This window comes from Notechis scutatus, chromosome Z (assembly GCF_049901735.1).
Source record: "Notechis scutatus isolate UNSWTSFEM ecotype Mainland chromosome Z, rNotScu1.2, whole genome shotgun sequence".
NCBI lineage: Eukaryota > Metazoa > Chordata > Lepidosauria > Squamata > Elapidae > Notechis > Notechis scutatus.
Window position 1 is genome coordinate 54,339,647 of NC_142025.1, and position 22,166 is coordinate 54,361,812.

The 22,166-nt window shown below is 43.3% G+C and overlaps 1 protein-coding gene across 2 annotated transcripts in view; it reads right to left on the reverse strand.

Annotated features, from left to right (window-relative positions):
* MTURN (maturin, neural progenitor differentiation regulator homolog) overlaps positions 1-21,900 on the reverse strand; it is a 39,872-nt gene extending 17,972 nt beyond the window's left edge. Inside the window, exons 1-2 of one of the 2 annotated variants that reach the window (XM_087946150.1) lie at positions 21,771-21,900; positions 21,224-21,493 (exon numbers count right to left, since the gene is read on the reverse strand). In XM_087946150.1, coding sequence (XP_087802276.1) covers positions 21,224-21,385 — 162 coding nt within the window. In that variant the 5' untranslated portion in view covers positions 21,386-21,493; positions 21,771-21,900. Of the gene's footprint in view, positions 1-21,223; positions 21,494-21,621 lie in introns of both variants that reach the window. The other variant, XM_026686216.2, reaches the window with a different exon arrangement.
* Between the last annotated feature and the right edge of the window lie 266 nt (positions 21,901-22,166).

Sequence of the window (22,166 nt, forward strand, 5' to 3'; positions counted from 1 at the left end):
GGACATACTGCAGTAACATTACTCTGATAATAAAGGTATTGTCCTGCTCAGGAGAGTGATAAAATCGTTATCTTGGTGATATACAATTAGATCCTGCTCCAAAGGTGACAGAGGTTTGATGCCAATCAAAAAAATAAAATAGAATAAACAGGTGGTCCAATCAGCCAAATATGAACGCCTGAGGCCTAATAAGAAGAGGCACTAGGGCCTCCAGCAGCTTCCTTCCCAAGCGGAACTGGGCGGGTGCTGTTGCTGCTACTCTGCACCTGCTGAGTCAAGCTGCGGGATAAGCCAACAACTCTTTAAATAAATAGATCAGCCTCAAGTGCCAAATATGGCTATATGAGATGAAACAGCTCTGAAACAGGCCTGCGGGTCCTGTATCGTTGAGCTAAGTTTGCACCGCAGTGGAATAAAGACAAACAAAATGGCGCCCAGCCACGAGGAGGCTCCCAAAATGGTGGACGCCTATGAAGCAAGGGACTTGGGGCCTCTCAGCGGCGGATTTTCCTCCCCAAGGACAAGCCAAGGCTCGAAAAACAATGAGAGGGGCAGGAAAGGGAGAGATTAGCTCTTCCCTGTCAAGGCGGCGTTCGGTGTGTGTGGGGGGGAAATAAACGGAACGATTCAAACGAAGGCAATTCAAGCCGCTAGCAGGAAAACAAAGGGAAAACAAAGCGGCAAGGAAGAAACAGCAGGGTAAGGAGTTTTGGCTATGGGAGGCAGTGCGAAGGCACTGCTAACCCTCCCCTTTGCCACCCTCTGGGGCGTAAAAACGCTTCCCTGGGGTAAATAGAAGTTCAGATTAGCCAATTGCGCAGGGCTAAGGGAGAGAGAGAGAAACAATCCAACCTGTAAATGAACAAAATTGAACCAGAATAGAGAATTCCTGAATCGGCCAAGGAGCTCGTCAATGCACTGCCTGTCTCGCACGAGGCTGAGCAAAAACTGGGGAACGCTACGGAGGAGTCACGTGGAGGAGGAGCGTTCCTCAATTCAAGCTCAGCCTATGAGTGCAGAGACTGGAGCACCTCCCACTACTGGATGCTCTGAGCAGCTCTGAGGAGAATCAGTCTCAATGAACCTAGCCAGCTCAGGGAATTCTCTAACATACTTATACAGCTTAGAGCAGCACAAAAGGATCCTGACTTGCCGGGACTCGCTTGTCTTAACTAGTTTGAATTGGTGGACGGCTTTGTGCTGGTTAAACAGTATATAGTTAGTTGGGAATGGGAGCTGTCCCCTTAAGGCTGTGATGGCGAACCTATGGCACGCGTGCCACAGGTGGCACGCAGAGCCATTTGTGCCGGCACACGAGCTGCAGGCAAACTGTGCATGTGCGCACCTCACAGCTGATTTTCGGCTGGTTTGAGGCCTTTTTCAGCCTCCCAAAAGCCTGAGGAAGGCTTCTGCAGGCTGAAAACTAGCCCTGTTTCATCACTTCCTGTTTTTCCAAAAATACCAGAAGTGACAAAACGGGGCTAGTTTTTAGCCTGCAAAACCTGCAGAAGCCTTCCTCAAGCCTCTGGGAGGCCGAAAATCAGCTGTAAGGTGCAGTGCAGGTAAGGGGGCAGTGGGAGTGGGTTAGGATTGTGTGCGCATGCATGGGGGACGCGCACACAATCCTAACCCACCCTCTGGGTGCTGGCACGTGAGTGCGAGTGTGCAAGCGCATGCACAATTTTGGGCACAGGAGCCCAAAAAATTTCACCATCACTGCCTTAAGGGAATGCTTCATGGGAAATGTAGTTAATGCCTCATGGGAGATGTAGTTCATGTCATGTGGTCACATCTGTAATCCTGCTTGGTCACTGAATTGACCCTTGGTTGGGTTGGGGAGAGAGTTTTCTTCACTCTTGCCTGGATTCAGCAGCGTGCTGGAGCTTCCCTTGCTGTACTTAAAAAAAAAACACCTTTGTCAATATAGTGGATTTGTGAGATTGCATGGAACATGCAGCTGAAATTAAAGACAGACTAATGACCAGAATAGCAACCCTTTTCTTTTTACCTCTCCCTAAACAAGAGTTCTGAGAAATCAAAGCTTGCACACTATTTTGTAATCCTGAGATAGCTGAGTACGGGTTTTATATCTTAACTTTCTAATTTGACTGGAGAATTTGAGTTAATGAGTAGATTAGCAGCTATAGAATAAAATAAAACAAATTGCCTTTTCCTCTTATAGTTAACCAAACTAGATTTGCTTTTTATCTCTATTATTACTAAGAGAAAGGGTGAGACCCTACTTTGGCAAACTAAGATATGCTGTCAGCAGAAAGTAGCTATCTCATGCCTGTGCCATATTCTACAGGCAGGCAGACCTGGTTGAGGAAGGTATGTCTCATTCTAAAATCATTTGTTTAAATTAATAAAGGCAGCAAAATCAAAGGCATTCTTCCACAGTGGTTCCTTTAGAAAAAATCTTGGGGGGGGAATATACATTATTTGTCCCCCCCCCCCTCCAACAAAAGTCACCAACTGATATTTGTGTGTGTGTTTGTAGGAGGTAGAATCTACCATCCTCTTCTTAATGCAGTTTGGAACTGGAATAGGAGGTAAGTTTTAATAGATGACTAGACTGTGGGGTTTGGCTTTCTGGCAAAATGCCTCTGGGTCTTGCTCAAATATTTTGGGGCAACTACATTGAAAGTGACCTAACCACCATTAAACCCCATTCAAAAGTAGTGTGAAAACTGGCATGGAGAGAATTGTACCATGGAGAGCATAGAAAAAGTAAATTTTCTTTTTCTTTGGTCTATAATACAATCCCACTATAATCACTGACCAGCTCCTTTTCAGGCTGATCTAGTTCTCTACCCAAGGATCAGTTTGAGTTCAATCAAACAGGGTGAACTGAATTTGAAAGGCCCAGGCTTGCTCCCTATTAAACGCAGACTGTTGAAAACAATACCCAGGATTTGAAGTGGAGGATGTGAATTCATGCTAATCGAAAGTGATCAATAAGCTGATCACATTCTGTAGAAAGCATTGGCCAACTGTTAGTAAAATAAGTCAGATTGTATCTGTTATGTATTGAATATATATAGTCCTGTTAACCCCTGCTAAAGTGAAACTAACCTTTAGATGACCCTAACTGTTAACTCCAACTGTTTTGGAGGAAACTTAGAACATTCATATTGGGGTAGGCTTTTTCTTTTTTCAATCGATGCAATTTAATCAATACATATACTCACTTAAGATGAAACCAACATGCAGAAAAAAATATGTTCTTCTGTACTTCCATGTTCTTTTACAAAAAAGATTGTCAGTCTGAAGAATTATTATCAATGATCCCCTATTTATTAAAGCAGGAGCTTCGTACATCTTGCAAATGACCTCCTTCGTTTAGCTTTTAACCAGTATATTGTTTTTTAGGAATGAATTTTGAATTTCTCAGACACTTAAGACAAAGAGGGGAATACTGAATTTTTAAATATATTACTGTACAGACGCAATCAATTTTATTTTATGGTAATTTCCTTGTTTGGTTTATTAACTAGGATTTTTTCGTGATTGTGGATAACGAAGACATCACGAGAAAGAATCCCCTGGTAGACAATTAACTGACAATAACTTGGAGCTCTCACCGTATCACAGCTCCTTATTTGACATTTTTTTAAAGCGGGCCTCGGCTAAACACAATAAGCAAATGTCCAACTAATCACACAGAAGTTTGCGCTATGTCCCAGGACAGATTTGGGAAAGGTCTTTTGGTTATCAAGGAAGAATGTTTCGGAATTCCCTCGACTAACACATTACTACTGGTGGCATCATGCCATTGGGCATGCTCTTGCGTAAGCTCCAGCAGTAGTTGTACAAAAGCTCCAATGATGAAGTGCATTGCGGTGCTGCTTGCAGGTGACCTATTTCCATATCCAATAGTCTTTGGAACAGTCAGGGTCCCAAATCAAGGTAAGAGCTATTGCAATCGAAGATCTCCCTAAGTATGCCCAGTACTCTTGGTCCTGTCCTCATCGAAATTTGGTGGACAATCTCATGCTTCTCAGAGGTTTACTTGGGTTACTCTCTATAAAAAGCCGTACTCGAAAAATAAAATCCAGTAAACACAGGCACACAAACAATTCCCAAAGACTACTTCTATTGAGGCTACGTTGGAATTCTTGGGTAGGCTTTTTCAAGTATTATGATTGGTTAAGGCCCTTACATTATAGGCAATTGCTTACTGTTCCTCAATTCCAGTTTTCAATCAATAAATGTTGTAGCTATGCTGGTCTTCTCCTTGCCTGCTGAAGCCCACTACACAATAGTGGCGATCAAGGTGGGATGCTGCAGAGGAGACAGCTGCTGCTAAGAGACTGAAATCACTGGGCAATAGGCTGGGTAATGAACCCTGGGAGGATTAGTCCTCATCTCCACCTATCAGTAAACCACACTGGAGGCACGCTGAAATCACTGGGTCTTCAACCAGATAGAGCCCTGGTGGGACCTTGCTCCCTGCCCTGACTGCCAGTAAGACACACTGAAGGCACAGACATACCTAAGGGATCTGTCCCCAGGACTCTTAAGTGTAGCCCAGCTCCAACCGCAACACTACAGGCATTAACTAGCACAAGGGCCTTCCCAAAATGGCTAAACTGGGAAGACTCAACGAGTGTGATATTACTCACCTGAAACAGTGGAGCTCACGTCTCCCGAATAGACAACTATCTTCGGGCTAACCAGGTCACAGACGATGGCCTGAAGGTGGCAACTCTGCTATGAGTCTGTGCACAGGCCACGTTTGATATCGCTGAAAACTTTATAGCACCAGCAAGCATAGAGACAGTGGCCTATGCAGACCTCAAAAAAAAAATAAAAAAATTAAGGGAACATTTTGAGCCTAAGCTCCTGGTCATCGCCTGGCAACATGCATTTGAGCAATGGGAACAGAGATCCGAGGAATCTGCAACAGAGTTTGTGGCAGCCCTTCCCTAAGCATCACGCCAATGTGAGTTCCCTGATCTGGAAGACCATCTCAGAGACAGTCTTGTTTGCGGCCTGCATAATAATAAAGTACAGCAGCACTATTCGCCATGGAGAAACTGACTTTCCAAGATGCATTGAAGGAAGTCATTGCGGATTAGATTAGATTAGATTCAACTTTATTGTCATTGCACATAAACACAGGCAATGAAATGCAGTTAGCATCTAACCAGAAGTGCAAAAACAGCAATGAAGTATAAATATATATATACAGATATACAAAATATACAACTATAGATGAGGCTGCCAGAGGGGCAGTGAAGACTCTCTGGCCACCAAAAACACACACCAGTCCCCCAGCAATCTACCAAGAGACCACAGAAGGTTCAGAGGTCAGTTAGAGCGATGAAATCAACCGCTTGTGGAGAGAGCCACCCATATGGCCACACTCCACAGAGCAAGCAACTCCCCCCCATAGGGCTGCGCAAGTTGCGGGGGACAGCATGAAAGAGCAGAGTGCAGATTCCACACAGCAGCATGCCGTGCCTGTGGAAAGCAAGGGAACATTGACAGAGTCTGCAGAGGTCGTCAATGGGAAATGAAATCTGCGACACAGCAGCACAAGGGGAAAATGCCTCCAGGACAGAATAGAGTTGAATACTGCTCAGAAAGGCCTACTCCTGATTTAACACACAGAGGCCCAATGCCCCATCAAAGAAAAGACTGCAACTAAAACTTCAAGGGGTCCCATGCTCCATGGAACTAGATACTGGATCTGCCCTGTCCGTTATCTCCTCCACAACTTTCGACCACATTTGTAAACGTAGCCAATGGCGGGTCTTGCTCAAATAATCGAGTTTAGTGCTAATGGACTTCCAGAATTGCCATGTTCTTATAAGGGGCGAAACTACCATTGGGGTATAATTCAGGGAGTTCAAGTGTCCCCTCAGCGTAGTGGTCATAGAGGGGCCATGCACCAGGACTGGACTGGTTCGAGGCCCTGGGCATCAGGGTAATGAGCATTCATCGAACCCCAGTAGCCGATCTAGAAGCGGTATGCCAACAATACACTGATGTATTCAGCAAAGAGCTGGGACAATATAAAGGGGCACCCATTTCACTCAACCTTGATCCGGCAGTAACTCCAATCCGATTAAAACTGCACAGGGTTCCTTTTGCATTGAAGCCTCAAATTCATGCGGAACTAGACAAGCTAGTACAGCAGGGAGTGCTCCAACCTGTGGACTATAGCCAGTGGGAGACTCCCATAGTGACTCCAGTTAAGCCTAATGGGGACATTCAAATCTGTGCAGACTACAAGTGCACCATAAACTAAACACTACAACAGCATGCTTGCCCTGTACCAATGGTAAGCCACATGTACAGGGTAATGTAAGCTCCCCAGGGAGGCCGAAACTTTACTAAGCTAGACCTTGCCCAGGCCCACCAGCAGCTACCAGTAGATGACACTACCACAGAAGCATAAACAATAGTCACACACAGAGATGCATTCTGATGTGCCGCTTGAAGTTTGGGGTAAGTATAGTACCATGATTGTTCCAAAGTGTTATGGAACGAACACTGAAGAACGTTCCCAGCATCTGCCCGTACTTCGATGATGTCCAGATTGCAGGGGAATCAGCGGCAGTCCTGGCAGAACTCCATGCAGTACTCCAACGTTTCAGCAAGGCAGGACTTAAATTCAAAAGGGAAAAGTGCCAGACTGGCATAGAATCCACAGAATTCCCAGGTTTCCACATCGAAACTGCCGGAATCCACCTATATGAAGCAAAGCTAAAGGCAATTCAGCAAAGCCCCCGCACCAAAACCCAAGGGGGAACTTCAAGCATTCCTGGGCTTGCTCAATTTTTACAATTCCTTACAGCATAAGGCTGCCCTGGCAGAACCGCTACACTGCCTACTGGTCAAACAAGCACCCTGGGTCTGGTCAAGCACTCGAGAGAAAACATTCAAAGCAGTAAAATCATTGCTATCCTCGGACTTAGTCCTAGCAAATTTCAATGAAATCCTATCAGTAACACTAGCCTGTGACACTTCACCATACAGCAGAGGCAATACTAAGCCACAGGATGCCAGATGGTACAGAGGCCCCCATCACATACTATTCTAGAACGTTATCATTGCCTGAAAGGAACTATGTCCAGATAGACAAGGAAGCCCTCACCAAAGTGGCTGGAATTAAGAGGTTCCATGACTTCTTATATGGATGAACCTTCACCATCTTTACAGACTATAAACTTCTGCTTGGTGTCTTTATAGCTGACAGATACTGCAGATCCTGTCGCCACGAATGCTACAATGGTTCATGGCTGCATATTTGTACCGGCTAGTCCACAAGCCGAGCAAGGAAATGGCCATGCTGATACTCAGCTGACTGCCCTCTACCGCAGACTGAGCTGGATTGAGTCCCAGCTTGTTGTATTCTGGCAATCCAGGACCTGCCTGAAGCAACCCTACATGCAGGGGACATTGCAGCTGAAACCACCATGGTCAGAACACTTAGCCACTATCTCAACTGGGTATTAAGGGGATGGTCAGAGGCCCGGCCAGGCCCTGAGTTCCAGCACTACGCTTCTTGGAAAAATGAACTGTCTGCCCACAAGGGATGTATGCTGTGGGACAGCAGTGTCATCATTCCATCCAGTCTTCACTCCAATGCTGGCTTCCCTACATAAGGGGCACCCAGGAATTGTTTGGATAAAGGCTCTAGCCAGGAGCTACTGGTGGTGAACAAGCCTGGACAAAGACATTGAGAATCAAGTTGCCAGGCCTGCCAAGAAACCTGACTGGAGATGCCACAAGCACCAATGCACCACTGGGAGACCACACACACCCTAGTCTCACTGCACATTGACTTTGCGGGCCCTTTCCAGGGACAGGTGTTCCCGGTAGTAGTGAAAAGTTATTCCAAGTGGTTGGAAATGGCACCCGTCTCATCAATGACAATGACCAGGGTCATCCAAGAGTTGCGCTGGCTGTTCACCACACATGGTCAGCCAGAGGTAATTGTGTCCAACAATGCAGACAGTTCAGGCAGAAGAGTTTCAGTCATTCCATAACGCTAACATAATCCAGCACATAACATCTGCTCTATTCCACCCCACGACCAATGGTCAGGCCGAAGAAATAGTCAGGACCACAAAGGAGCTCAAACGGATGATGACTGGTGACTGGAATCATCGCTGGCAAACTTCCTCCTGTGTTGACACACAATTCCCAGTACACCAACAGGACACAGCCTAGTGGAGCTGAGGTGGGGCCACCGGCTCACCACGAAACTCAACTGACTTCACCCAGATTAGCGGCGGAAAACAGCTCAGCCAAACCTCGCCCCCCAGGAACTTACAACAAGTGAATTGATCTGGACCAGGAACTATGGGAGTGGGGCACTTTGGGTGGCAGCTAGGGTAATTAAGGTAACAGGCCCCTTGCCATAAGAGGTTATTCTGGGGAACGATGGTACAATCAGATGCCACCAAACCAGACAATTATAGAGACTTCAGAGGATAATTAGGACTGGAGAAAAAACAATTACTACCAAACTGCCTTCAATCAAGGACCTGTATACTGCACAAATCAAAAAGAGGGCTGTGAAAATATTTACAGACCTCTCACATCCCAGACATAAACTGTTTCAACTCCTTTCCTCAAAATGACACTATAAAGCACTGCACACCAGAACAACTAGATAAAAGGACAGTATTTCCCAAAAGCCATCACTCTACGAAACAAATAATTCCCTCAACACTATTCAATTACAAAGTCTGCACTAGTATTACTGTTAATCTTCTCATCACTGCTTATCACCCATCCCCTCCCACTTGTGACTGTATGACTGTAACCTTGTCGCTTGCATCCTTACAATTTATATTGACTGTTTCTGTCAGCCTTCAAGATCTTTTCTACCGCTTTGCATCTTTTGGCTGCCATAAGTAACGGGGGGAGGGGTTATGTCTGGGAAGAAAGCTGGAGGTGTTACATTCTTCTGTTGTATAAATGAGGAGTGGGGGGGGGAAGTATCCTCCTGGAATCAACACAACCCGACGGCGTGGGAGAGAGGAGCCATGGCAAGAGAAGGAAAGGAGAGAATTTTTGCTAGATCAAGCCAGGCAGCTCCTTAATGAAGCTTTTGGACAGCCTCACGTCGCTCCAAGGTATGAGGGGGAAGGGGGAGCAAATTCAGCCAGAGACAGCCAGGCTGCCCCCACCCCCATAGCTCAGCCTGCACTGGCGCAGCAACCAGCTGCAGTCCCAGGACCCCCAGCAGGAGGTGTGATCCCTAGAAGATGCAGAGTTCTCAAACTGCCTCCGTTGGAAGTGAAATTTGGGGGAAATCCCAAAGACGTGGGTTTCTTCCTAGCACAAGTTTGGAGCTATGTGGAGGAATATGGGGAAGAATTCACCTCTGAAGCAGCCAAAGTGAGATGTGTTACCAGGGCCCTGAAGGAATTAGCGGCAGAGTGGATGGTGACTTTGCATAATGATAACTCCCCCCAACTGCGGAATTACAACGTATTCATGACTGCGTTGCGGACAAGATTTGAGGACCCACTGGCGGAGAGAAAGGCCAGGATCAGGATGAAAACCATAAATCAAGGGAGGTGGTCAGTGGCCGACTACACCCAAGAATTTAGACAGCTGGTGTGCCATATCCGAGGTTGGTCCCAGGGAGCCCTGATAGAAGCCTACAAAGATGGTCTAAATGAAGACGTATATCAGATGTGTATCTCCAGAAGGGATCCCAATGATTTGCAACTGTGGTACTTGCTGGCAGAGGAAGTGGAGATAGATTTGACCCGAAGCAGACGTAGGGGGGGGGTGCTAGATGGAGCAAGCCATCCCCCCCATGCTTCCAAGAGGCCCCTAAGCCTCCGAAGGGAGGAGTGATGACAAGACCCAGATCCACTGCCTGCTTTCGATGTGGGAAGGAGGGCCACCAGATTGCAGACTGCAGGGTCAAGTTGGATCCCACGGGGGCGCAGAGAGGGGGGAAGAAATCTGAAAATCCCCCAGCCAAGCTTCACGAAACCGCGTTAAAGACGGGGGAGGTTGTAGAGGTCGCCCCTCCGGCGGGAGAGGGGCTGGGATCTCCGACCTTCTTTGAAGAGAGTGAATCCGACTCGGAAGACAACTTCCTGGTAAGTCCTAATAAGGGGCCCATGACCATTCCAGTAACATTAAGGGTACCTGTTAGGGATAACATTGTTTACCCTAACTGGTTTGGGTAAAAATAATAAATATGGTATCATGGTTTGTTAGTTAAAGTGTGTGTAACTTTAACAGCAAGAATGTAATTAAGGTGTGGTTGTAAAAGCACTATATTAGAAGCGAGGCAATTGCAGCTCGCCTCTCTGGCTTACGGATCCCTAATTACTTGATGGATTGATGACTGCGTTCTTGCTGGAAAGGGGAGAGAAGAAGGAGTGTTGATTTTTCTCAACGGCGAGAAAATAAAGATTGGACTGATTTATTGTAAGTGAACTGACATTGGCTATTCAACACGGACTTTGCAAATAGAGTATCCCCGACAAGACTTGACTGAAATTGATATATGACTAATGGACCGTTATTTTGACTATGCTATAATTCTTAAATGGAATAAACTATATTTTTGATAGCACAAGCGTATCTGTATTTTTACTGCGTGTTAACTAGAAAACTTATCTCACACATTTACCTGTCTTCCTATCTGACTTCGCTGCACGTTCTGTTTAGTTTGTTTTCCTTAACACCCGCTGGGGAATCCAGGCTTAACACTGGTTATGGGCCCAGAGAGGCTGCAAAGTCAGTTTAACTAGGATAAAAACAGGTTTATGTAAAAAGTGAGATTTTGTGTTGTTACACGTTACAGTAAACAGACAGCTGTGTTTTATCAATTATAGTTTTATATCCATATAGTGAAACATGGCACAAGTCAGTCTACAAAGTTTGTCCCTTATATCCAAGCTGGATGGAACAAACTATGTTTCATGGTCTATGAAATGTAGTCTACTTCTACGAAGAGAAGGTCTGTGGAACATAATTGAAAACCCACCAAACGTAGAAGAATGGGATCCTGAAGATGAGGAAGATAGTCAAAAGATAGAAGACTTTAAACAGAAAAATGAACAAGCACTTTGCATCATAGGACTAACATTATCTGATCAACAACTTCATATACGCGGAGAGCAAACTGCAGTTGGGTGTTGGCAAAAACTGAGGAGGATTTATGTTCGAGATAACGTTGGTGCTCACATAAATCTAACACGGAAGCTTTTCCAGACGTATCTCCAAAAGAATGGTGATATGCTGAGTCATTTGAATACTATGAAAAGCATTTTTCAAGAACTTCATGAGAAGGAGTTAATTTTCTCTGAGCTACACCAGGTCTACATAATTCTATCTTTATTAGACGAAAGTTTTGATGACTACGTAACTTCCCTTGAAATATTGCCTAAAGAAAGCCTAACTTTAACTGATATCACTGGCAGATTGATTGAAGAGGCCAGAAGAAGGCTTGAAAGAGATCAGTTAAGGAGGGAGCAACCTCAAAAGGAAAATAACGAATCTCCTACTGCATACGCAATTAAAAAGTGTTTTAATTGTGGAGGGAGAGGACATTTGGCAAGATTTTGTAAGAAACCAAAATGCCAGAATGCAAGCCAGAATGCTGGAAGCCAACAAAGAAGAAATAAGAATTATGAGTTAGCAATGTATAGTAATGGAGTTGTAAAAAATAATTTATGGGTGGTTGACAGTGGTGCGTCCCACTGTATTACAAATGATAACAAAAAATTTGTAAAAATGTCCATGAGTACACAGCATATCTCATTAGCAAACGGATGGAAAATGAAGGCAAAAGGTGAAGGTATTGCTCATTGTTCTAGTATAAAGGAGAACATAAAAATGTTATATGTACCTCAACTTAAATTTAATTTGCTTTCTGTTAGAATGTTGGTTAGATTAGGATACATAATTACCTTTAAGGGAGATACTTGTTTAATTGAAAAAGAAGGTAAGAAAATTACTGCATCTTTAAGAGGTGACTTACATGTGTTAAATGATAATGGTTTAGAGGTGGCTAACACGGTTTATGATAATAAGAAACCTCATGATGAATGTATTCACTTGTTACACCGAAGGTTAGGTCATTTAAATTTTAAAATGATTAAGAGAACTGTTCAACTATCTAAAGGAATAAGTTTGAAACCTTGTAATAAGTATTTGCAATGTTCTGCTTGTAATCAAAACAAAAGCAAAGTTATACCGGCAAATAGAGTTGATGGATTTACTACCAAAGAGCCTTTAGAGGTAGTATTTGCCGATATAATAGGTCCTAAAAGCCAAGTGTAGGTGGTGCTAGATACATATTAAGCATAATGGACCACTATTCTAGGTATGGTTTCTGTTTTTTAATGAAGAGAAAAACTGAAACGTACACAAATTTCTTTAATTGGTTAAAATTTGCAGAGAGGAAAACTAAAAAGAAACTAGTAACTCTTATAACAGATAATGGTACGGAATTTACAAATAATAAATTCCAGAGTAGACTTAGAATGGCAGGTATTCAACATAAAAAGTCTGCACCATATAGGCCTCAACATAATGCATTTATAGAGAGACAAGGCCAAACACTGCAATCAATGGGAAGAACAATGTTATCTGATTCTGGATTACCTGACAATCTGTGGGGAGAAGCTATAATGTGTGGTAATCACATATTAAACAATGTTGTTAATTCAACAACAGGTGAATTACCATTCACTCTGTGGCATGGTAGGAAACCTGATTTGAGTTATATTCACACATTTGGTGCACCAGCATGGGTGCATATCCCTACACAACTCAGGCACAAAAGGACAACATAGAGCTAAAAAATTAATTTTTGTTGGATATCAAGCAAACCATAGATCTTATAGATTCTGGGAACCAGGTACATCTAGAGTATACTGCAGTGCTAGTGCACAATTCCTAGAACATATAGGATGGAATAGATTAGAGCAGGATTCAGATAATGATGTTATTATAGAACCCTATAAGAGGCAGAAAGAAAAGACTAGTTATAAGAAAAGTCCAGTTAAGGAAGAAGTCCATGAAGAGCAAATAGAACCAGAACAAGAGGAAATAATTGATCAAGAAGAGATAGATAGTCAAGAACAGGAAATAAAGGAAAGTCCACCTGTTAGTCCTGTTATACCTAGACGCACAACGCCAGAGTAACCAGATCACCTGATAGATATCAGGCAAGTATTGTTTGCCAAGTAAATAAAGTTCCTACTAGCATAGATGAACTTAAGATGTATCCTGCTAAGGATCAGGAGAATTGGCAAAAGGCAATGGAAAAAGAGTTAAATTCATTAAGGGAAATGAAGGTTTATGAAGAAACCAAATTACCTCCAGGAGAAAAATCCATTGGGTGCAAATGGATATTCAAAGTAAAGACTGGAAATAATGGGAAAGTAACTTATAAGGCTAGATTAGTAGCACAAGGATTTAACCAAAATGTATTTGATTATGATGAGGTATTTGCACCAAATCTTAAGGCTACAACTTTAAGAGCAGCTTTAGTATGGGCAGCTAAGAATAATTATATTGTTAACCATTAGACGTAGAAACTGCGTATCTGCATGCACCATTGCAGCATACAATATATTTGAAAAAACCGGTTGGTATAAATGATAATAAAGTAAATAGCAATGATTGTTGGAAACTCAAGAAGAGTTTATATGGATTGAAACAATCTGGCTATGAATGGAACCAATATATTGTGAAAGAATTAAACAATATAGGGTTTAAATCTGGTTTAGCAGATCCATGTATGTTTAAAAGAGAAAATAATGGAACGGTGTCATTATTGTTATTATTTACAGATGATATTGCTTTGATTAATAAGACCAATAATGAAGCTACTGAGATTATTTCATTATTAGCCAAAAGGATAAAATTAAAACATTTAGGTGAAATTAAAAAGTATCTAGGATTGACAATTAACAAAACCACAAAAGGATTTAAGATATCTCAAGAGGATAAAATTTGCCAATTAATTAAATTGTATAAAATGGAACTTTGTAAGCCTGCAAAGACTCCAATGAGTCAGGAAATTTGCAAAATGGATGCTCAAAGTCCCAAATTTGATAAGACCATATATCAATCTTTGATTGGTAGCTTATCATATATAAGCAACTGGTCTAGGCCAGATATAGCTTATAGTATTAATCAGCTGGCACGATATAATAATGATCCACATCAATGTCATTGGCAAGCATTAAAGAGAATTTTAAGATATCTTAAAGGAACAATGCATCATGCATTGTATCTAGAGCCAAAAGGTGATTTGAATCTTAGTGCCTATGCAGATGCAAGTTTTGCAACTGACATAAACGCTAGAAAATCAACATCTGGGATGGTTATATTATTTGGTAAGACTCTAATAGGGTGGAGGTCAATCAGGCAACAGCATATTAGCTTATCAACGATGGAAGCAGAATTTTCATGTCTGTCATTACTATGCACTGACTTAATTCTGTACAAACAGTTATTATTAGACATGGGTATAACTGTTAAAAATTCCATTATTGTGTACGAGGACAACCAGGCAGCTATACAATTAGCTACTAATATTGCTGTAAAGACTAGATCAAAGCATACTGATTTAAGATACTTAAATGTTAGAGAATCTGTTAAAAATGGTCTAATTAAACTTGAGTACTGCATGACGGAAGAAAATATTGCAGACCAGTTTACAAAAGCTCAAGGTGTTGTAAAATTTAAAGAGAGTTGTGACAATTATGATTTAAAGGTGTAAATGGTTATATTATTGTAATATTATTATTATTACCCAAAAGGGGAGAACGTTAGGGATAACATTGTTTACCCTAACTGGTTTGGGTAAAAATAATAAATATGGTATCATGGTTTGTTAGTTAAAGTGTGTGTAACTTTAACAGCAAGAATGTAATTAAGGTGTGGTTGTAAAAGCACTATATTAGAAGCGAGGCAATTGCAGCTCGCTCTCTCTGGCTTACGGATCCCTAATTACTTGATGGATTGATGACTGCGTTCTTGCTGGAAAGGGGAGAGAAGAAGGAGTGTTGATTTTTCTCAACGGAGAGAAAATAAAGATTTGACTGATTTATTGTAAGTGAACTGACATTGGCTATTCAACACGGACTTTGCAAATAGAGTATCCCCGACAAGACTTGACTGAAATTGATATATGACTAATGGACCGTTATTTTGACTATGCTATAATTCTTAAATGGAATAAACTATATTTTTGATAGCACAAGCGTATCTGTATTTTTACTGCGTGTTAACTAGAAAACTTATCTCACATATTTACCTGTCTTCCTATCTGACTTCACTGCACGTTCTGTTTAGTTTGTTTTCCTTAACACCCGTTGGGGAATCCAGGCTTAACAGTACCCACTTCAGGGACCGAAGGGGAGATGCTAGCCTTGCTAGACTCTGGGTGCACGAGGTGTGTAATCAACATGAAAGTAGTTGAGGAAATGGGCATCAGACTGAGAACGTTAGAAACGCCCATAGCCTTTTGCCAATTAGATGGATCAGTGGCGGGAGGTTGCCCTGCACGCTTCATAACGGAACCCCTAGAGATGACCATGGGGGAGCATAAAGAGACTTTGTGTTTTATTGTGGCCCCTGGAATGGAGCAACTGTTAATCCTGGGATTACCCTGGCTCCGCAAGTGGAATCCCCATGTGAATTGGAGGAAAGGGTCACTGCGCATACGCACCAATCAGCGACTGGAAGGGGAGGGGCGATCCCAGCAGAACCTTCAGAATCCGGCTGAGCTACCCTCCAAGGGCACCGAAGTTTTGGAAGGGGAGGAAAAAATCCCGAAAGAATATTGGGACTTAATAGAAGTGTTCAGCAAAAAGGCTTCAGATGAGCTTCCCCCTCATTGGTCAACAGATTGTAGTATTGAAATTCTGCCGTGGGTGACGCTCCCGAAACCGAAGTTATATTCGATGACACCACGGGAATTGGAAGAGCTGAGATCGTTTGTCGATAAGAATTTGAAACGTGGTTTCATCCAACCTGCTAGACCTCGGGTAGCGGCCCCAGTGCTGTTCTGTGAAAAGAAAGACGGCTCCAAGCATTTGGTAGTGGACTATAGAAACCTGAACGCTATTTCCGTGGAAAACGTGTACCCACTCCCTCTAATGAAGGACATGTTAGCCCACCTGGCTAAAGGGAAAATTTTCATGAAATTGGACTTGAGAGAAGCGTATTACCGAATCCGGATTAAAGGGGATGAGTGGAAAACCGCTTTTAATTGCCTGATGGGTTGCTTCCAGTTCAATGTTCTCCCTTTTGGCCTACAGGGGGCTCCAGCTGTATTCATGCAGATGATCAATCAGGTGTTACATGAACATTTATACAAGGGGGTTTTGGTTTACCTTGATGACATTCTTATTTACACAGAAACTTGGGATGCACATGTGAAATTGATATGTTCAGTACTACAGAAACTGCGAGCCGCCAAACTGTATGCTCAACTGTCCAAATGTGAATTCCATCAAGAGAAAATCGACTATTTGGGGTATCGCATTTCACCCAAGGGTATTGAAATGGACCCAGAGAAGGTGCAAGCGGTGTTGGAGTGGGCCCCACCGCGCACCCGAAAACAACTTCAAAAGCTTTTTAGGGTTTGCCAACTTTTACCGGCAATTCATCCCGTCTTTCGCTAAGATAGCAATGCCTATCACCAATCTCTTGAAAACCAAAGGGGAGGTGAAACCAAAGCCCAGCAAACCGCTGGAGTGGTCCATGGAATGCCAAGCCGCCTTTGAAAAGTTGAAGCGATTGTTTGCTGCAGAACCAGTGCTAAAGCACCCGGACATGGATGCCCCGTTCGTGATCCAAGCCGATGTGAGTGATGTGGCGGTTGGAGCGGTCCTACTTCAAATCAATGAAAAGGGAACTTTACAACCCTGCGCCTACACCTCTCGTAAACTAATTGAAACCGAAAGAAGGTGGGCTGTCTGGGAAAAGGAAGCTTTTGCAGTTCGCTGGGCTCTATTGACATGGAGACATTTCTTGGAAGGAGCGAAACACCCGTTTTGAGGTATGGACTGATCATAAGAACTTGGAGGCCTTAAAGACGCCTTGGAAACTGTCCCCTAAACAAGTTCGGTGGGCCCAGTATTTTAAGCGGTTCAACTTTTCACTGAAGTACATCCCGGGGGGGGAGGAATTTTATGACGGATGCTTTATCTAGACTGCCTCAATACAACAGTATTCGTCAGGAAGTGATACGGCCGATTGTTTCAACCAAACAGCTGGCTGCCCCGGTGGTCACTAGAGCGCAAAAGAAGAAGCAGGAACCGGATTTGTTGAGTGGTTTGACGAAGCAATTAAAGGAAGCCCTGAAACTGGATGAGTGGTTCCTGGCGCATTCAAATAACTGTACGGTTAGAGATGGTTTGGCCTGGATGGGCGCGAAACCGTATGTACCAGAGACATTGAGAGGCCAAATATTGCAACAGGCCCATGACTCCAAAGCGGCTGGTCACTTTGGGTTCGTGAAGACCTTACATCTCGTTAACCAACAATTTTGGTGGCCTTCGTTGAAAAAGGACATTGAGACTTATGTGGCTAGCTGCTCAGTTTGTGCCTCAGCAAAAAGGCCTCCTGGTAAGCCAGCTCGTCTGTTACAGAATGTGGCCAGGCCAACAACTCCTTGGAAGGAAATTTCTATGGACTTTATAGTGGAGTTACCTGAGAGTACTGGACACACGGTTATTTGGGTAGTAACCGATTTGTTCTCCAAACAAGCGCATTTCATACCTTGCTCTAAGATTCCCTCGGCAAAATCGTTGGCTAAACTATTCATACTACATATCCATAGACTGCATGGTGTTCCTGAACGTATAATTTCTGACTGAGGGGTTCAGTTCACCTCGAACTTTTGGAGGGAATTCTTGAAGTTAATAGGCTCTGCCCAGGGCTTAAGCTCCGCCCACCATCACCAAACCAATGGGGCCCGTGAGGGAACTAACGCAGTGTTAGAACAATACCTCAGGTGTTACATTAATTATCAACAGGATAATTGGGCTGACTTACTGCCGTTTGCTGAGGTGGTGTACAACAATTCTGTCCATAGTAGTACTGGGCTCACCCACTTTAAAGTGGCGTCAGGACAAGACTTTGTACCCATACCTGAGCTTCCTCGTGAAAGACCTAACATCCAGTCGCTAGACGAATGGATATCTCAACTCCAACTTAATTGGCCAGTTGCCCGTAAAGCATTAGATGATGCACATCAATCTCATAAGAAGTTTGCAGATAAAAAGAGAACTCCACAGAAGTCCTATCAAGTGGGTGACAAAGTTTTCCTGTTCACCAAATACTTACAAACAACTCAAAATTCGAAGAAACTTGGCCCTAAGTATGTAGGTCCTTTCACCATCGAGCGAATTGTAAATCCTGTGATGGTCCAATTGACACTACCAAAAACTCTTCGACGAATCCACCCGGTCTTCCATGTCAGTTTGTTGAAACCTGAATAATACTTCTGGTTTGAGACCCCCCCCCCCAAACTGATCCTCCCATACCATTGCTGATTGAGGGTGAACAACACTTTGAAGTTAGAGAGATTTTGGACTCTCGTAAATGGAAGGGTCGTCTCCAATACCTCGTTGCTTGGAAACATTTCCCACCTTCCCAAGCTGAATGGGTCAATGAGAAAGACGTTAGAGCCCCTAAGCTAATCAGAGACTTTCGCACAAAGTATCCTGATAAACCCTAGAAATGTATATGACTGTTAACCAGTGTTTTTCTGTTGTTCTCTCTTATACAGGACTAACGGTTTTTTTCTAGGGGGCCGAATGTCAGCCTTCAAGATCTTTTCTACCACTTTGCATCTTTTGACTGCCATAAGTAACGGGGGAGGGGTTATGTCTGGGAAGAAAGCTGGAGGTGTTACATTCTTCTGTTGTATAAATGAGGAGTGGGGGTATAAATTCCTGCTCTTAAGTTTCTATTTCCTTGCTTCGCCTTCTTTCTCTGCGCAACTGCAAATCTTTATCAAAATATGTCAAGGTCAACGGACAGAGGCCTCATCACCACCTGAAGATGCCCACATGACCATATCCAGAACTTTTAATTGGAAGAAGCTTTTGAACTTTGGGGGGTGGGAACAATTCCATCCCTTTGTATATGTGATCTGCGCACCTAATTTCTTAGATTCAGAATTCTATCTGAAGCTACCACTTCAATTTCCAGTAAAAGATTACTTTTCTCTAATCAATGGAGTCTAAGTGTTTCTTTCTTGGATTTTGAATGTAGCACAGACTGACAGTTTCCTAATATGATTTGATTGCTTATTGTACCCTATGACTATCATTAAGTGTTGTACCTTATGATTCTTGACTCTTGACCAATGTATCTTTTATGTATACTGAGAGCATTTGAACCAAGACAAATTCCTTGTGTGTCCAATCATACTTGGCCAATAAAGAATTCTAATCTAATTCTAATCTAATCACATTGATCAGTTATGGTGTCGGCAGGCCGAGCCAGTTCCGGATGAGGATCCTGAGGTGTTATCAGATCCACTATTTTCCTCCAAGTTTGCCTACACTACCCATGGCCACCTCCACAAAAACGGTGGGCAGTAGAGCCACTGCCACTCACGGGCCATCAAAACGGCCATCAAGACTGTCAAATTGGAGACGGACAATACTCCACTTAAACAGGACTCTCCAGTAACATTGAGGCGGTCCACCAGGATCCGTGGACCCAGTCTATTTCAAAGACTATGAATATTGAACAGGCTGAAAGAACTATCCTAGGGGGGAGGTGTGTTATGTATTGAATATACATGTGTTAGGTCCTGTTAAAGTGAAACTAACCTTTAGATGACCCTAATTGTTATCTCCAGCTGTTTTGGAGGGAAACTTAGAACATTCATATATGGATAGGCTTTTTTAAGTATTATGATTGGTTAAGGCCCTGTGGGCCCAGGGTATAAATTACAGACATTTGCCTGCCGTTCCGCAGTTCCAGTTTTGAGTCAATAAATGTTGTAGCTATGCTGGTCTGCTTCTTGCTAATTGAAGCCCAGTACATAATAGCATCCATGGCAAAACTGTTGGGGGAGAAAACTCTTATTCTGATACTTAAGAATAGCTTTAAATTACCAGAGTTATGTGCTAGGCATCAGATGAAAATAGAAAAAGGAGGTTGCTATAGATAACTGCAAATGGGAAACCCATGCATCAAGCAACACTGGAGAACTCTTGGCTCTTCAGATAATATTCAATATTCTTGATAACTAATCATGTTGCCTATTGATACTTCCATGACATACTAAACCAGTAACAGCTAACCAAACAGTTTTGCCCAGCCTATCGTACAAACCAAGGCCACATGGTTGAAAGTGTTGTAGAAACAGGGTGATTACAGAACAAACCAGTGTTTCTCAATCTTGACAACTTGACAATATGTGGACTTCAATTCCCATAATTCCTCATTCAGTCATACTGAGGAACTCTGGGAGTAGAAGTCCACATATTTTCAAGCAGCCAATGGTTTAGAAAACCAAAATAAACTTTGACTTCCTTAGCCAAACTGTGGTGAACTCAGTATCTGAAATTCCTGTTCTCAAGGTAACCTAGATGTGATTCTACTTCCAAAGTTCAAGTTACATACAGTTACATACTTTACATAACTCCAGAGACCTTCTTCTGGTTCTCTGAAAGTTCCAGATTGCAAGCACAGCCCTGAGGGGAGACAAATGCTAACAGAATTTAGAATATCTTCTGAGAGAAGCAACAGTCCTTAGCCAACAAGCAAAGGTTATATTTCACATGCTGAATGGATGAGAGAGTGGGAGAAATCACAGTAAATGGTTATTGTTAAGCTGCCACAATAGGCCATTATGTGTACCACACCACAGACACTTCTCCTTCATGAATAAAAACATGAATAAAACATGAATAAAAAACGCTGGTGACATTTCCACTATGTTCTGGGGGTGGGGTGGGGTGAATAATACTTGCTAGACTCCCCTAAAACGATCCAAAATAAACAGGATGGCGGTCCCTCCTCTCACCAATGGAAGGCTCTTCCATTTTCCTTCCACCTGGTTTGTGTGTGAGGGGAAAATCGTCTCTTCTCCGCCATCTCCGCAAACGAGCGGGGAAAAGAGAAATACAACTTGGAAGAAATAAAAAACCGCGAGCAGCCTCCCCGCTCCAGCCTTTTGCCCCGGCCAAAAATGAATGATTCCCGCTCGCTCACCATTCACTCTCCCACCTTCTCTTCCTCCACTTACAAAATTGTCTTCGCATCCGTTCTCCGGGCACAAGACGTAAAAAGAAATGCCTGGGTCTGCGTAGAAATCCATCCTCCTCTCAGTCTCCTCCGTGGCAATAAGCTCGAAGGGGGTGTTGGAGCACCATTTATCTGCAACGTCAGCCAGCTGCTGGAAATCCATCCTCTTCTGTACTGGCGACTGCCTTCAGCCTCCCTCCTCCTTCTTCGGTGTGTGGCTGTATCCGATTCTGCTCCCCTCGCCCGCTAGGAAACCGGGCAGTCGGACCTTCTGTGGGCAGGGAAAAGGAAGTGTTACTGGGGCGCGCTTTAGGCCAGGGGCCTCCTTTGCACCCTGGGTGATTGTTGCCACTTACTAGCTTAACATTACTTGATAACTTCCATATATTGTTTACATACTGAGTGTAGAAGGCTGCTTGGCGGCGTCGCTACTGCTGCTGTCTTCCTCCTCAGGGGCCGCCTAATATAGGCTCAGGGCAGCTGCGCTAAGTTTTGTGTGAGGGTCAATTAACTGATGTGGATAAAAGCTGGATTTTGCCGGTTCTTACTTGGATTTTAAAAGATCCACCCGTTTCTTCTCAAACCCGAGTCTGTCTGTTAAGCTCGCGAGTCCATCCACCTCTCCACCTGCTTCAAGGCCCCTCCTACCAGCTCGCAAGATAATTGAAATATTCTGCCAGCACGCATACGTAAAACCGGATATCTAAGTTCTAAAAGCCCTTGCCAATATTTGCATGACAATTCCTTTTCTCTACGTCGATTTTTGCTCCAAAACAAAAACCAAGTTGGGCCTCTTCTACTCCAAACCAATCGAATGCATTAGAGCCTTGCAAAATCAGATTGAGATTGGATCTTACCAAATCCAACCAAAGTGGGACTTGCATATTCAGATATTAAGATCTGCCTTTGATGAATTTCAAAGCTAAAAGTGTAAGTGCTCTTTA